Source organism: Gavialis gangeticus, unplaced genomic scaffold (genome assembly GCF_001723915.1).
Source record: "Gavialis gangeticus isolate Ggan-Ray unplaced genomic scaffold, GavGan_comp1, whole genome shotgun sequence".
Lineage (NCBI taxonomy): Eukaryota > Metazoa > Chordata > Crocodylia > Gavialidae > Gavialis > Gavialis gangeticus.
Window position 1 is genome coordinate 76,802,729 of NW_017728993.1, and position 18,068 is coordinate 76,820,796.

The window sequence follows — 18,068 nt, forward strand, 5'->3', positions numbered from 1 at the left end:
GCCATTGCTACCACAAGGAGTACACTTGCTAAAAAAGGTTGAAAACCCCTGACCTTCTGTTAAAGCCTGTTAAAATTAATTCTTTAGAAAGGCTTATCAAAAGATCTTAAGGTATAATGTGACCAATGTTCTTGTTACCTCTCATAGCCTGCGACCTTACAGTATGTTCTTACAGGTGGAGAAGGTGAAGTCCTGACATCTTAATTAGCTTTGATATTACCAGTTACCATATGCTGATGAAGCTGCTTTGTCATTTGGACTATAAATGCAGAAGGGGCAATGGAACAAGGATGTATTTTTCTAGGGTACTTAACACTGGGTAGAAATAAACTGTTCAGTGTTAATAAACAAAGCATATTGTCTGAGAATGCCAACAAACTTACAAGGCAGGCAAGGATTTTTGTGGGTGATATATTTTAGTGGACCAGCTGCAAAACATTCTTTTCAGGTCTCAAATGTATACAAACTTATACCAATATCTGAAATTTCCACTTACCTGCAAACTTGATGTGGAATTTATTTTCAGGTTTTAGTATTTGGACATACAACGGACAATTTGGAGCAAAGTCTTTAACTGCCCATGCTCTTAAAATTGTTTGATGATCCTAGAATAAAATAGGAAATACAGTATGATATTAATGGTATACCAGTAAACCTTTCATTATACCAAAAGAGAGAGAGTGAGAGAGAGATCAGTTCTTCTGTCAAACGGCTCAACTGCTGATTCCTTTCCTGACAAGTCAGTTTCAAATGATATAATGACTCTATGGCTGGTCTGACATTTAGTTTTCCATGGCTATCTGATATATTTAATCACTTACATGGTTTCTATCATTATAAGCATCTGCACGCCAGCAATTACCGTAAATGGAGAGAAGCAATTACTGGAGATTACAGCACAGCAAAAAATACACACGTCACTTAAAACTGTAATATTTTCGAAGCAAAAGGCTATATTTATTATAAAATTGGGTATTATTTTATGTTATAAATAATTTTTCTTGTTTATTTCTTCACACTTATACAAATTGGAACCTGTTCTAGATATATATGTGGAGGGACATGGGAGAAAACATGCTGTACCCATACCAAGTTGTCCCTTTACTTAACTCTTTCTGAAAGCTATTCCTTTTTGATTATGGGTCCCTTGGAGTTATCAGGTTTTGAATTGCTTGTTTTACTTGATGATAATGTTTCCTTATTATTTTACTGCTGTGTCCTTCAATTACATGTCTTCCATTACAGTTACTCAATGTGTTAGCTCCAAGGAGAAGTATTTTCATTAAATACTATTGTAAGTTATCTTGACAGTGCTATGTAAAAATAATGTTAAAATAAGAGAAAATTAATATTTTAAATTATGCCCTATATGTTAAGGGAACCCAAGGATCTTTGTAGGACCTTTAATTTTTTGAGTTAGGAAGAAAATATTTGGACCTTAATTTCAGATCTATCCTGTCCATTATTAGATTATTTTTGCCTCTAAAAATAGGGTAAAATTTACCAATTACTAGATCATAAAACCTTATTCTTACTTAAGGGGTATATTTTTAATTATCTCCTAGTAAGTGCATATGATGACTTTATTTTTTCACCAGTGTTAGGATTGGTTTACTGTAGACGGGTAAAAATGAATCATTATATGACAGTGATCAACTAGTTGTGACTCTGACCTATTCATTTTTATAATTTCTAACAATGGGGTTTCATTAAATATATACATTATTTGTAAAGAAGCTGCAATGTTGGGTTTGGAGTGTGAGTTAAACTTCATTTAAATAATATTAGCCTTTTTTACCAAAGTCATTTGTTTTGAACATACGTGTCAAAACACATTGTTCCAATGACTTTCGAGGTTGATACAAAGAACTGAAAGCTAAGACATTTTAGGTTTTGTATCTTTGATTTGTTTTGTTGTATTTGTTTTTTCAATGATTTAACTTTATTCCTCAAATAGGATTAATTTAAATTATTTCAGATAGTAGTGATAAACAGAGCATGCTAAATATTCCTGTTAAAACACAGCCTTTTGTGGACTCCTAACTTTTGACTCATAAGGAATGAGGAGAATTGATGATAAGAATGAAACAGAACATGAATTAATCCCAAAGATTATCAGTCACATCTAAGAGTCTTTTCATGAAACTATGAGCAATTGCAGAGTTGAATGTAGCATTCAGTGATTATTGCCCATGGAATCCCAATACAATTCCAGGATAACTATTTTTGTAACTATTTTAACACTAAACAGTTCACAGCTAGAAATCTTTTATTATTTCACATCATTAAAAATTGTTAATATTCATATATTACATTCATGTATTACATTTCAATACATTACTTTTGAAAGAAATATCTATTTTCATTTATTTCAAAACTGAAAATAGCAATTAAGAGGAAACATCACTGCTGCTCAAAATGCTTTTCTTGGTCATAAAATTGGTGCTGTTAGAACAGAGGATAGAGTGATTCATTATGCTTTCAGTCTCAGCAATAAAGAAAGCTTTCAGCCTCTTGAATATAAGGAGAAATTTCTGCCAGAAATAATACATAACTGACATTTTTTAATCACAACAATGTAATGTCAACTGAGGTGGTAGTAAATCTTTTTTTTGAGTAATAGAATGGTGTAGTAAAAGGCAGACATCCTGTAGGTAGTTTTGCAGATTTGTTTTAAAATATTTTTGTTCAGTTAACTCGTTCATGAAGTTATAAAAATGGTTGTTCTTCAAGAATCTTCCTGCAAGTCCTTTTAATTTTTTTTTACCTGCTCAGTAAATCCCCACGTCAGCAATTGTCAGCACTATATTGCAAACATTCCTTTAGCTTGCAAATACATCCAGCAGGCATAGTTAATTCCTTTTCCAATAGGAGGTAACCTGCCATGCCAGGTATGGTCTGTGTTCTTAATGCTTTGTCCCTTGTGAGATTTAAATTCTAAACTTTTTCATTTAGAGTGGAGAGTTGGCTCTGCAACCAACCAAATGAGTACCTGTATTTCAAAGTTCTGCATGGGTGTTCTCATTAGCAAGAATTTTGACTTTCAGACTGAACTGATTCACGGAATTGGAGTAGTGACTAAGAATTTCAGGCTATTACAGAAGTGTGCATGTAATAACAGCAAGCTATCAGCTAAGATGAAGATGCAATTTCCTGTGGGCAACTTCCAGAAACAAGTACTGGAGAGTCCAAACAAGTATTGGGGAGCTCTGCTCTTTTTGACCTGATGCTCACAGATAGAAAACAATTGTTGGGGAATGTAGTAGCTAATAACAACTTAGGCCGTAGTGACCATGAGATTGCCTGAGTTCAGGAGCCTGAGGAAAGGAAGAAAGAAGAGCAACAGAGTATGGATCCTGGACTTCAGAACAGCAGACTTTGACTCACTCAGAGAACTCATGGGCAGAATCCCCTGGGAGGCCAGTCTGAGGGGGAAAAGAGTCCAGGAGAGCTGGTTGTACTTTAAAGAAACCACACTGAGGATGCAGGAACAAACCATCTTGATGCATAGGTACAGTAGAAGACCAGCTTCGTTTATTTTCTGCCATATCGTCAGTGAGCTAAAAACACAAAAAGGAAGCTTATAAGAAGTGGAAACTTGGACAAACAACTAGAGGGGAGTATAAGAGTATTGCTTGTGCAGGAAGGTATGAAATAAGGAAGACTAAAGCACAATTGGAGTTGCAGCTAGCAAGGGATGTGAATGGTAAGAAGAAGAATTTCTACAAGCATGTCAGCAACAAGAGGAAGAAGATCCAGGAAAGTGTGGGTCCTTTACTAAATGGGGGAAGCAACCTAGTGACAGATTAAGTAGAAAAGGCTCAATGCCTATTTTGCCTCAGTCTTCACAGGCAAGGTGAGCTCCCAGACTGCTGCATGTGGAAGCACAGTTTGGGGAGGAGTTGAGCAGCCAACAGTGGCAAAGGAACAGGTTAGAGATTAATTATTTAGAAAAGTTGGATGTGTATGAGTCCATGGGTCTGGATGGGATGTGCCTGAAAGTGTTGTGGGAATTGGCGAATGCAATAGAAGAGCGATTGACAATCATCTTTGAAAACTCATGGCAATCAGAAGAGGTCCTGAATGATTGGAAAAGGGAAAATCTCATGCCAATCTTTAAGAAAGGGAAAAATGAGAATCCAGGTAGCTACAGACCAGTCATCCTCACCTCTGTCCCTGAAAAAATCATAGAGCAGGTCCTCAAAGAATGCATTTCTCAGCACTTGGAGGAGGAGGTGATGAGGATGCTTCTGGAGTACTGCTTCTGGGTTTGGTCCTCCACTACAGAAAGAATGAAGAGAAATTTGAGACAGTCCAGCAGAGGAGAATGAAAATGGTTAGAGGGAACTGGACTTATTCAGTGTGAAGAAGAGAAGACTGAGGGAAGATTTAATGGCAGCCTTCAACTACCTGAAGGGTGATTCCAAAGAGGATGGAGCTAGACTGTTGTCAGTGGTGGCAGATGACAGAACAAGGAGAAATGCCTTCAAGTTGCAGCAAAAGGAGCTGGGGTTAGATATTAGTAAGAACTTTCTTACTAGGAGGGTAGTAAAACACTGGAACAGGTTACCCAGAGAAGTAGTGGATGCTCCATCCATGAAGGTTTTTAAGACCCAGCTAGACTAAGCTTTGGCTGGGATGATTTAGTTGGGGCTGGTCCTTCTTTGAGCAAAGGGTTGGATTAGATGACCACCTGAGGTCCTGTCCAATCCTAATTTTCTATGGATCTACACAAATCTAAAGACTTGTGTGCTGTCATCCCTGCTTTATGGTTCACAGATAGGGACTACATATGCTAGGCATATCAAGAGTCTGAACAGCTTCAACGTGAAATGTCTGCCTAAAATCCTGAAAATAAAGTGGGAAGACCGATACCAAACACAGAGGTACTGGAGCATGAGAGACTGACACAGTTAGAAACCACTTTCAAGAAGAGGAGGTAATGATGGATCAATTCTGTCAAGAAAATGGGAGAAGACCATATCCTGAAGAATAGTTTGTATAGTGAGATTTGAGACAGCCTCTATGGTGGTACCATGAAGTGTGCAAAATGATATAAAGTTGTTCAACGTTAACTTAGAAAGCTGGGAGAAGCACACAAATTCCGTCTGTTCTGAAGGGACTATCTGGCAGTGGGTGCAGCTCAACATGAAGTGGCTTTGATCCAGAGGATGGAAGCAAAATGACAAAGAAGAAAGAAGTGTGCTATAAATTTGGACTCCAACTCAGACAACATATGGATCTGTGAAACTTGTAATAAGCGGTGTTACTCTTGAATAAGAGTAAGCGGTGTTACTCTTGTGGGCTTGTCAGCCACAAATGGATTCATCAGGAATCTGACTAGACCTCTTACATGTACACCATGATCCAGAGGATTGACAGTTGCCTACATATATAGGCCATTTTGCAATGCAGGATGTGGAAGAGGTTGGGAGGTGGATGTAGGCCAGGAGTAGAAAATCCACTTTGTACTAGATCCATTAGCTAATTTTTTTGTAGAGGAACAAGGCAACCACCAAAAGGGATTACATAGCCTTCAGGTTTCCTTTGCAGGTGCTGTGTACACTTCTCCAAATAAAGTTTTAATGCATCAGCATTATTCTCATGAGTAAGATGAGGTAACCTTTTTCACTGATAAACTGGGAGTGTACCAATCAGTATCTATCTATCTTGCTTTACTCCAAAGTTATAAATATTATTTTTCTGTTTTCTTTCAAATATTAGTCCAGCCTTTTCTTCACATTTCTTTAGTTATTCTTTTAAAAGTATTTCCTCTTAGTAGCTTAAAGTTACCTGTCAAGAACTGTAATAAGTAATGTTTATTAAAAACAAAACACACATTTGACATATATTTAATAAAATATGTGTGAAGAAAACATAAATGAGCTACTCTAGATATAAAATATTTTTAGAAGATTCTTATTAAAGGAGGAAACTTTTAAAAGTTAAGATTGAAAACCATTTTGAGTGTTTGCAGTTTTAACATATGATGAACATGTGTTCCCACAAAATATTTTGTAGCTCCTTTTTTTAATGTTCTCTTTATAATGATCCTGAATCTACAGGAATTGACCCTCCTAAATATTTATACAATTTCTAGATAGGAATAGGAATATTTCACAAGGTCACATCAGTGTATCACCAGAACAGCTTCTCTTCATATCACCAATATCACTTGCTATTACATTTTTCTTTTTTTTCCTTACATATTTGATTTGTTGGCAGTGTAGGGTAACTTCTGCATTCAAAACTGGTTTTCTTCACTCCAGTTTATTTCACTCACTTATTCTCTCAAATTCCAGCGAAGAAATTAGGCATGTACCCCATGTTAACAGTGCCTTATTCTACTATATGATTACCACAGATACATTTTATACACCAGAAACAGCTACTCCAGAGTTACAAAGTCATCCTTTGAAAGATACTCTTTCTCCTGTTTATAAGTGGTCTAAAAAAACAGCATGTCTCGGTTGAAAACATGTCTAAGGAGGGACTTCTACCTTGCTCGTAGGCAAGGAGAGCAGTATAGCTCCTTTTGAAGATGCCTGCTTTTCAACTTTTTTGTTGGTTCAAGTTCTAGTACCATTCAGTAGATTAGGAGTAACACAAATACTTTGCTAAGCCATGAACCTTGGAGCTTGGGCACTCAAGATCCCAGACTCCTAGCTCTGTGTCAAGTAATCTGGAAACTCTGAAAACCCCAATTCCAACAAAGGTTCTTAAGCTCCCGACTGCTGAGATGAGAACTAAAGTATTGGAGACACAATACATTACCACTAATGTAGCCTAGGCCCCCTACAAGACAAACTAGGGCAATTAATGACAGATAGTGGGGGACAAAGCTGAGCTTTTCAATGAGTTTTTGCCTCTGTATTCCTGAACTCAGATCAGGACAAATCTCCCAATTGGATCATAGACAGGCATAAAGGGGAAACCAGCCCACCAACTGTTAGCACTGACTTAGTGAAGAAACACTTGGAGGGACTGGATGTGTTTAAGTCTGCAGGCCCAGATGATCTTCATCAAAGGTACTGAAGAAATTGGCCAGTGTCATAGCAGAGCCACTGGCATAGCTGTCTGAACAGTTTTGGTGCTCAGGTCAGGTCCCAGAGGACTGGAAAAGGGCCAATGTGGTCCCTATTTTCAAGAAGGAGAGGAAGGAACACATGTGTCCAGGTCCTCTGATCTGACTAAAGCTTGCATCTGCCCTTAAGTTCCAGGAGATGGAATTTCTTGGGTCCTGAGTCATCCGACAGATGAGTTGGAAAGAAACCAGGAAGTTTCATCAGAAGTTTATTGAAACTAATATGTTGTCATGAAACATTTCAGTTTCAATAATGCGGCTGGGGGGGGGGGTTGACAAAACACCTGTCATAAGATAAAGCAGCTCTAGTGGTGAAACATAAGAAACTGGCTCTGATAGCGTGCAAATCTTCTCAAATATCATGTTTTTAACATTCAACAATAAAATGCATCCTTTGAGTATGAATTTCCAAACTGAAGGCTGATACTCAGTTGGTTAATTCTTACTTTTATAACCCACTACACTTTTATAACCCCTTCCACTTGTCATTCTTCCAAACAATCTTCTTGCTTGCTTTCCTGCTCTTCCAGTTAACAAAAATGAGGTAAAAGTGTATAGGCCCCACCCAATTACATTAAGTGGAGAAAAAATACAAGAAATTGTAATCTTGCACTCTGTATGAAATTCAACAAGTTTATACAAGGCAAAACAGTTGTAAAACACACTATATCAGGCTGGTAGTGTATTACTAACATTTTGCACAGTCATAAACTTTCACAGAAGATGAAGCTCATTCTAGAATCAAGTCCTCAGACTATAGATTACAAAAAAAATCCCTCAATAGGTGAGCTTTGGTTAAGGGAACTTTCTGAGAGGCAGGGACGAGTGAGGTATGGCAGTGAGTTATTGAGTCAGGGCAGTTCTCTTGTGTGTGAGTAACACACAACTCAGTACCCAACCACTGATGGGGAAGTGTTGGTATAAGCAGTGCCGCCACGACAAGGCCCTTCCCCATAGGCACTGGTTATAGGGGCAGGGGAAGTCTTTACAACAATATTAAAATATTCAAAGTAAAAGGAAATAGAAGCATGATTTGTGTTACTTTGTCATCACTTGGCATACAGGGAAAAAGCCTCTTTCATAAGCTCATATTACTAGTTAAATAGCCAGTGAGGCAATAAAGGTAACTTGAGTGTTGCTTTAATAGCATTTGCCTTTTTGGTTGCTAGCTGTCCTGGCTATACGTAAATAAATGCTGTAAGTTATTAATCCTGGAAGATGTGTGGTGACTGAGCTAGCTAAATTTCTATTTTCTTTCAGGACAAAGTGGCCCTTCAGGAAAAAGTCAGCTTGAAGGGAAATGAAGTAATCCAAAATGTCTTTGGAGGCACAAGAAGGAAGTGATAGCTGGAATGGATGAAGGCCAGTTGAAGTTCTGGATCATGATGTCTCTTGCCACCTCCCCACTTCTCCTCCCCCCCCACCAACAGCCTCTTTTGGACTATGGTTTAAAGCTGTTCTTCCTTCGTAGAAACCTTGAGGAGGATAACAATACAAACACCATTTGTCTTTCCCCTGAAGAATACAACTGGAGTAGAGGTGCCTCTGCTGATAATAAAGGATTTTGTCACACATTTTCTTGTAACAGTTCCAAATCACTGGAATGCAGTGACCTATTAAAGTTAGCACATATTAGGAGATAATCCTCACCTGGCAGTAAACAACTTACAACACAACAAGGGCACTTAACACATATTAAACTGCTTGACCATGTGCCTGCTTGAATTTTAACTGCACTTAGTGGGTGCCTATACACAAGCAGACTAAATTAATTGATTCATCGTCTGGTCAATTTTCAAGTAGATCAGACCAACTGATTCACTGATTAATCGAGTCTGCTGGAGCGTGGTAATTACTGCACTCCAGCAGACTTCAGTGTCTTATGTATCAGCGTTCCCACACTGAAAAATGGCAGCGGGAGTGCTTTAACTGAAGCTTGTCTAGAGATGCTGGTGCACAAGATACTCCGGGTGCTTTAATTAGAAATGCTCAGTATGTGTTAACTTGAATGCGCAATACTAATTGAAGGGTAAAGGTTCAAAACCTGGTGCAAGAATACAGGGGAATCAGGCCCCCTATTTGCAAAGTAGTCAGAAAATGATAATTAGCCAAATTAGTCTAGACCTTAGATTTAGTGATTAAAAAATTGAATTTATGTTAGTTAGCAGTATGTTTTGTATGCCATTTATTGAAGCTTCCTTAACAGTCATGACTACCCAGATATTTGTAGATACTACAGCACCTGAGTCACAGAACATAGCACATACTGAATATCTGATCTACTTGAAAATTGACCAGACCTATTTCGTTTTCCATCCAGTACCTTTTGCTGTTAAAAGTTGAATTGAATTCATGATGCTGCTGCTAGTTTTAGAACCGTGAATATGCTGGTAGCTGCACAAGTTCAGATTTTCAGTGATGTCAGTGTAATTCCAATTTTCACTCTGAAACTCAGGATTTATATTTTCTTTGCTTTGAATTAATATACTTTTTTGCAACATGTCTAAATGTCTAAAATGTAGACAAGTCTAAAATGTAATAGTAGAAGCTAGCTAGCAAATATCTTCATTAAAGTGAGCCACTAAAGAAGCATTATTTCAGTCTGCTTATCATTTTTTCCTCTTGCTGCCTATGCCCCATTTGTAATTCCCTGTTCCTTAATGGTGGGACCCTGATAAAATTGCTTGAAAAGGATTTGCTTAAGTGGCCGGTAGCTGGGATTGTAGAGCTGAAGGAATGGCTTGACAATCCAAGCAAATTTTCTTTTTCACTCCACAAAATACTGATTTAGCAAGTCTTAAAGCGTTCTACATTCTTCTTTTCCTCATATTTAACACTTAAAAAACTATTACCACTTTTATATTCTCTTATAAGAACAGTAGGTTAAGGGGCTTTAAATATTACTGCCTGGCTTAAGTTTCTTAGAACTTATTAGATTTTTTCTGGGTTCTTGGAAATGGCAAGGAAATGTATTAGTTTAGAGCTGTTCAATTTCTGAGCAGATTGGGGCTGAATGCTGCACTGGCCATGGGACCCCTGGCCTAACTAGACTCCATGGTCCCTGGCTGTGCAGCCTACAGGGGCTGAGCTGCCCCAGGGGTAGAGGCAGGAAGCAGAAGGCAGTGGAGAGAGACCACAGCAGCAACAGAAAATGCAGTTTGAGGAGAAATGGCAGCCCATGCAGGAGCCAATAGGCCAAAAAGTTAATCACTCACTGGCTGCATGTAGTTTGTGGGTAGGACAGTCCTCTGAGTCTACTGAAATCTGGATCACATGCAAACACTTTTAACTTTCTCACAGGATTTTTTAATTCTGTATCTGTTTAAAATATCAACTATTAATAGCTTCCCATCACTACTGATACCAAATTAAGGGAAATAATTCATAAAAATTATAAATCATTAATTATATGCTATCCATTTAAAATAATTCATAAATTATATACTCTTACCTCTCTTTATATTTGGGAATTTATCATTTTATCAAATGTGTTAGTTGTTTGAAATTATTTATCAAATCATTTCTAAAAATAACTTCTACAGCTAATTTTGGAGCAGTTCACAATGGGTACTTGATATTTGAGTTGTTTTATAGCAACACAGACAAGATAGGGTTCCTCTCCCATCAAATCTAGTCCCTTCCATTATTAATCTAACCGGTCACATCTATAGGAGACATTTACTGCTGAGCTACTTAATTAGCTCAGCAGTAAAGCATTGCCATCTACACGTGCAGCTTGACTAGGGTACAGTAAACTAATTAACTTTGCTGTAGGTTAGTACTTGTAACCATATGTACTATCCTATGGTGGAATTTTTAAGTGTGCAGAAATGCACATGTAGACAAGGTTCCCTCTAAGCTGTGTGCGTGCACAGCTGCACACAATAAAAAATGTTGGTGCGCAGTAACTTTTTAATGCTGTGCACCAGGGCTGGCACAGGACACTTACTGCTCAGCTGCACGGGGGCTGCTCCGCTCCACTTTGCTCCTCACTGGCATTCCCAAGGGGAGGAAGAGTGCAGCCTTGGCTGGAGCAGCCCATGAGGGGGTGGGCTGCTGATCAGTGGGCAATCATTGCCCTACCCCTTCCTCCTTCCTGTCTGCAGTGTGGAGCAGGCAGAGGCTCCTTCCTGAGGCAAGGCAGGGGCAGGGACCAAGCCGGGCACCACATGGGCTCTGCTGGCTCCAGGGAACTGCTCCGGTCCCCAGCCCCTTCAGGCAAGCTTCGCCCTAAGCCCCACCAGCTTCACCCTAATCTTAGCTTTCATCCCTGTGCTGCAGGCCCCACAGGTCCTGCGCCAAAGCCTGGCAGCCCCATGGGTCTTCCATTATCTGCCTGCTCCCTGCCTCCACACCTCACTGCAGCCTTTGAAAGCGATGCCACATGCCTTGCTGCCTGATCTGCCCAATGCGGGATGCACATGGTGCCACGCCGCTTTCAAAAGCTGCAGTGAGGCACAGAGGCAGAGAGCAGGTAGAGCACAGCCTGCATGTGGGTCCAAGAGACATGACAGGGAGATACATGCACTTCATGTAACAAAGATACTAGAGACAAAGTCAGCTCTTTGGTAACTGAAGACAGAGAACTCAAATGCTACCCTACCCTGGGGGTTTTTAAGAAGAGGTTAGATGAACACCTTGCTGGGGTCATTTGACCCCAGTACTCTTTCCTGCCATGGCAGGGGGTCGGACTAGATGATCTGCTCAGGTCCCTTCCGACCCTAGAAACTATGAAACTATGAAGCTTGCCCGTATTTAAGTAATTAAGTCTTAATCCTGGCCACATTGACATGATTACAAGGTAGCATGTGGGTATTACAGCTAATTTCTTCTATTATTTACAACAATTAAAAGCAGAATTGGGCCTTTAAAGAAAAACATCTAACGAGATAATAAATAGACTGAGATGAATATTAAAGAATGAATCCAGTACACAGTGTAATATTAAATATTAAAGGGGGAAGCAGGACCAATTCAGGAATGGACTAAAGCAGCGTGCTCATGAACCAAAGTGGCGTGCTCATGGACTCAAGCGGGGTGCTCATGGATCGCTGCACCTTAGAGGGAACATTGCATGTAGATACTGATGGAGTTGGATGGGGCACGAGGGTGCATCAATGCAGGGCCCAGTGCATCCCCGTGGCCCAGTCAGCACCTCTGTAGCATGCTGAGACAAGTCAGAGCAAGCCCAGGCTTGCAGGCTGACTCAGCAAATCCCCTGCCAACTGAAATTATTCTGACCTGGCTCAATGTGCTGCAGTTCCAGGCACATGTGTAAATTCAGTGCCCAGAAGCAATAAACTCTGACACGATATGTACCAAAGTTAATTTCATCACATTAATTTTACCTGTAGATGCACCCACAGATCCCAAGAACTACTACTTCAAACCCTCACACATAACTACAAAGTGCAATGAAAAGGAATCAATGCCAAGGTAAAAGCAGGGAGGATGAGCAAACCACCAATGTTCTGCCATTGCAATGACAGAAAAATATTTGATTAATACATGTTCAGAAAATCCTAGAAAAATGACCATGTTCCACTTTTAGTAGAATCATGAGTTCTTTTCCCTGATTGGATGACTGTAACTCTTAAAATTGGCATTTTTTCTTTGTTTGTGTGTTTGTTTGTTTAGAGAAAATAATTGCAGATAATCCCAGAACCTTCAGTAAAGGTACTCTTGTGAGTAGTGAACTGAGTCCAGTATATTCATTGCACTTTGTAATACTACTCAGATACAAGGAGGGAAAAAAAAACTTTTAAAATAGCAATAATATATTTTACACTGAATAAAGATGAGTTTGATATAGTACAAAATGTCATACAATGTATATATAATAATGCTTTATTTTTTCAATATTTTTGTTTTTTTTCATTTGTATAAATCTGACCTTAATTATAGTACATACAGCATCAGGTCTTGAGTAAATAGTAAGTTACATAATATTGTATATGCCATGCTGTTGCATCCTGTTTCATAAATATATGGCATTTAGGGTCTATGAAAATTAATGGAAATTTTACAGAGTATGTGTGTAAATAGAATGAAAGCCAAGGACTTCTAGTTTAGACAGAATAAGGCCCATCATTCATTAGACAGATGCATGGCAATGGATGCTTATTCCTGCAAACAATACTGTAAGCAGTATGTGCACACATTCTTATGGATATTTCTAAAGAACTTACAGCTGCTGTCCTGTCCACCTCACACCGGCTACTCAGAATGAAACAGGCTTCGGCATCATCCATTCTAAAAGCAGATGGAAAAATCAAAAACTATCAGGCATGTGCTACTGTCATCTATGGCAGTGGTTCTCAACCTTTTTTGTACCAGGACCCATTTATAAACATTGATGGCTAGTCCCAACGCAGTGCCCCTCACTCCTGACCCATGCCCCCCACCAGGCCCCAGCCCTGCAGTGTGTGGGGCAAGGATGGGTGTGTGCAGTAGGGTGGGGTGTGTGCGAGGCATGGACAGCCCAAAACAGCCCCTTGCAGGCTGGAACTCTGCCAGCCTGCAAGGGAAAACCCATGGTTTCCCACATTTTTCTCTTTTAAAAGTGAATTCATTTTTAAAGTTTGTTCATGACCCTTCCATATATTCTTGTGACCTGCTTTTGGGTTGTGACCATCCAGTTGAGAAATGCTGATCTATAGCAGCAATTCAAATGTACACATTTCATAAATGCTTCCTATGGACTTTTTATAGCAACTGTTTATGATACCTTTATGCCCAGGGCCGGCCCATCCTCTCCTGCAAATCCTACAGCCGCAGCCAAGGGGCCATGCCCCACTTTCCCCCTGCTGCCTGCGCCAGGTTTAAAGGGCTTGATGCAGGCAGGGAGCCCATTCCCAGCCGAGCTCCTGCCTTGGCCCCGGAGAGGGAACCCAGCCATCCCCAGCACATGCTGCCCCCACCCGCGCCCCCTGCAGCAGAGCCCACATGTGTGCAGCCCAACCCTGACTATTTATTTCGGTGAGTTTATACTGCAACTAACCGCAATTTTGATTTTTCAATACATCAGAAGGCCCCAAAACTATACCTTGCAGGGGGTCCCAAAAAATTGTGGGCCAGCCCTGTTTATGCCTAGGCACCCTCACTCCATTACTGGCTAGAGAGTCTGAGTGTGAGTTTGAGAGGGAGGAAATGGAGAGAGCCTTTTAGAGCTAGGACTTTTGCAGCCAGAAGGGTGGAGCAAGAAGCTACTTAAACCCAGAACTGAGAGGAGACAGGCAGTCTGGCCCAGATACTACCAGAGAGAGAAGCTGTTGTACATGAACAATGAACTGGGATAGGCCCAGAAAAGCTGGAGCTGGATGTAGCCAGATAGATAGAGGGTAAGGCTTGAGGAAAAGGCACCTCAGGAGCTTTTAGTGTTTATTTGAAACTGCTTAAGTGTTTTGTTTATTTTGGACAAGGAATACTTCTGGCTTCAAGAGACTTACTGCAAGGCATGGGATGGACAGATAAGGGAGAAGGGAGGGAGTTGAGGGCACTTGGGTAGAATGCACGGGAGACAGATAGGAAAGCTGGCAGCCCTAGTTAGCTGAACTGGACTTGACAATGCCAGGGAACTGATGTGGGCTTGACAAGGCCTAAGGACCAATGTTGGCTTAATGAGACCTGGGACCTGAGTGCAGATTATTAAGGGCTATGGACTGAGTTAGTGCTTATTAAAGCCTAAGAACTAAGAGAGGCAAATGTAAGGCCTGACAATTTATGTGCAGCTGGCAGCCTGGAGGCAAGCTTGTGCGGGGCTACTGAGGAACCAGAAAAGCCAAGAAAACTGGTTTTACCATGGGAGATAAGCAATTGACTGCTGTGCAGGGGCTCACCAGGCAGTGATCTTAACTGGGTCAGGCTTGAGATGGTCCACATGATAAAAATGTGGAGAGAGGCACCCAAGGTGTTATTCTGGGAGGATTGAGGGCTGACTCACAAATAAATATATAAGGCCTAGTCATTGTAAACAAGACCAGAGTGGCCAGTGGGATGCTGAAGTGTAAAACAGGGTCAGTCTGATTGCTAGAAGATGTCAGACTGACTATTAGAACATTGGACCTGCCACACTTAGAAATGTCTTAGGCCAAAGTTTTAGGTTCCCTGTGTTCACATGTTTTCTAAAAGTCAGTGGTTGCTGTGTTTGCCCATACAGCGGCTACACGGAAATACATGATGGATTTCAACATCACATTCTAGGCTGAGTTTTGCTCCTTTTGACCTGTGTATTGCTATTCATATCACTGCAGTTAAACAAGTGAAACCAAGAACAGAATTATGCAGGGTTATATTTACCAATCTGAGATTCTGGTAAACCTGAATGTCAAGTTTATATCAGTTGCATCAATTACATCAGTGCAAAATGAAGCACTGTTTCTGTATGTATTTCATATGATTTTTTTTTTTACTAATATAAGCTATCCCATCATTGTTATTTGCAACTTTATACAATGGCACGGCCGTCCAACTTTTAAGTGACTGGAGGCCCTCTGAGCCACACAGCAGGGGCTACACATTGTGCAGGCTGAACCACTGTGAGCCACAAACCAGTCAGCATGCAATGTGGGCACCCGCCACACTTCACCACGCATGTGTCCTGGCTTCAGCCACAGCTCTCCAACAGTGGACTTCTCCATTGTACTATGGGCTTCCCTATGCTGTGCTATCTCCTGAGGTAGGGGGTAGGAGTTAGGGGGTAGGAAGTGGAAGCCGGTAGAGGGAGGAGGAGTCCAGTGATCCTGGCTGCTACTGAAGCCAGTGATGGGAGGAGTGACAGCTTGGTGGGAGCCTGTGACAGGACTCAAATTAATTCCTCATAGGCCACATGTGACTTGTGGGCCCTGAATTGGACAGCTCTGCACTGGGGTAGTGGCATTACATTATAGGTTTCACATCATGACTTCAATGGCATTATTCACATGCATAACATTAAATACATGCATAAATGGTCACCAAGGGGGCCCAAATATTGTAATGTAGAATCTAAGAAAATGGAAGAAGGTTATCTGTTCACTGATATTGATAAGTTGCAGCATAAATGTGAGGTATTTATGAATAGTGTTTTAAAGAAGGTGAGGCATTAGATGGACTATATCAAATCAATTGCTTTGTATTCATATATTTCTGTTTTTCATTGCTATACACTTGAACTTCACAAAGATTATTTTTCCAGATTGACATTTTGAATTATAATTCAATAGACATTGAAATATAAACTATAAATATATTAATGGAATTAGACACTAGAACAACACAGCATTTTGGTCCATTAAAAACTGTATTCAATAGGCTACACTGTGGACTGCTCTCTGCTGTACTGTGCTACCTCCTGGGGTGGCGGCAGGAAGTGGCATGCACTTGTCGCATGGCAGGAGGCACGATTGTGCGGATTGCTCATTAGATCATATTGCACCTTATTTCCGGCACAGGGGGAGCCCAATCCTGGGTAAGTTCAAAGCCATAGAAAAAAAGCTCCCGACACAGTCATGACAGATTCCAATAATTCTGTGAGTTCTGCTAAATATCTTGTCACAAGGACATGAAAAAGGTAGGAAGGAAGCAGGTTTACAAGGAGTTTCTTCCAAGCATGGGAACAAAGATGCTTGTTTAAAAATTTAATGTAGTTAGATGGCATAATGGGCTATTAAAAGGTGAGAGTTAATTTCTCCGTACTGAATAATAGAGGATAGTTAGGATGAAGATAAACTATGAAGGGTCTTAATACTGAATATTTTATTTTTGAAAAAGCTTGTAGACTTTACCTGCTAACCAAGGCATTCTGAGATCCTGGGGATGTATCTCGGTAAGCAGGGATACCATGATTTCCCCACTTATGAAGGTGCAGCCCTGGATAAACAGGGGAATTGGGGTCACATTTCTGTAAGTTGAGAAAGCTGTACAGGCATTCCTAGGGACTGAGGGGCCTCATCCTGCCCAGAAAGTCTTGGGGTGTGCAGGATCAGGGCAACTGAAGAGTCTAGGCATGATGCCTTTATGCCTGCCCATGATCTCCTGCCTTAAAGCAAATAGGTATCTGCTACAATAAAGTGGCACAAATTATTACTAGCTTTTGTTGCAACCACACTGTGATGCAACAAAGGGTATGGACATCAATTTTCTTTAGCTTTTTGCGGCTTTGGGGGTGGTACAAAGGAAAAGCCTGTTTTCACCCTTGGAGATGTTATGTGGAAAGAATCTGAAAGACTAAACCTAGAGTGAGGACCTAGAGACTAGTAAGAGTCAATGATGCCCAGGTCATGGGCCTGAGACAGGCGGAATGGTGGTTTTATCCACAGTGATCAAAAAGAGGTATTGGGAAGGGCTATGGAGGCGAATTGCATTCTGATTTAGCCATGTTGAGCTTGAGCTGATGGCTAGACATCCACAAGCAGAGATTAAGAGACTGACCAAGACTTTAGTTTGAACAGTAGGTCTGGAATAGAGAAGTAGAGTTACAGAGCTGGTGCTTGCATTTGTGTCTATAGATGTGATCACCTGGAGATAAAGCACAGAAAGGAAAGAGAATAGAACCAATGGCAGGGCCCTGTGGAATTTGAATGCAAAGGGAGGCCATGAGGGAGCTCTTCTAAAGGAGGAATAATTACAGAGTTTGAAGGAGAATCAGTCACAAAAGCCAAGAAAGAAAAACCTTTCAAGAAAGGGACAAGGCCGATTGTGTCAAAGGTGGCTGACTGGTAAGGGAGAATGAGAATGAAGTGGCAGTTTTGAGATTTGGCTAGGTACAAGTCTATGTTATGTTAAAAGCCTGGTTCTTTCCTTGATCTTGGCATTTCTTAATTTTTCAGTGCATGGCTTTCTAACCTTAGCAACCTTCATTTGAAAGAGTTTTTGCATGTAATATATATGTGTGTGTGTGTGTATACATTTTGATAATCCGACATTAAGTTTGATAATGAAGTTCTTTTTTCTATTACTTGTAACCGAAACCTCCATGTTATTTAATTGAAAGGTTTAATATGCA

The 18,068-nt window shown here is 40.3% G+C and overlaps 1 protein-coding gene across 1 annotated transcript in view; it reads right to left on the reverse strand.

The window, feature by feature from the left end:
- Positions 1–18,068, reverse strand: part of KCNT2 (potassium sodium-activated channel subfamily T member 2) — a 451,804-nt gene that overhangs the window by 175,715 nt on the left and 258,021 nt on the right. Inside the window, exons 13-14 of the mRNA XM_019502030.1 lie at positions 13,273–13,336; positions 497–605 (exon numbers count right to left, since the gene is read on the reverse strand). Coding sequence (XP_019357575.1) covers positions 497–605; positions 13,273–13,336 — 173 coding nt within the window. The remainder of the gene's footprint in view (positions 1–496; positions 606–13,272; positions 13,337–18,068) is intronic.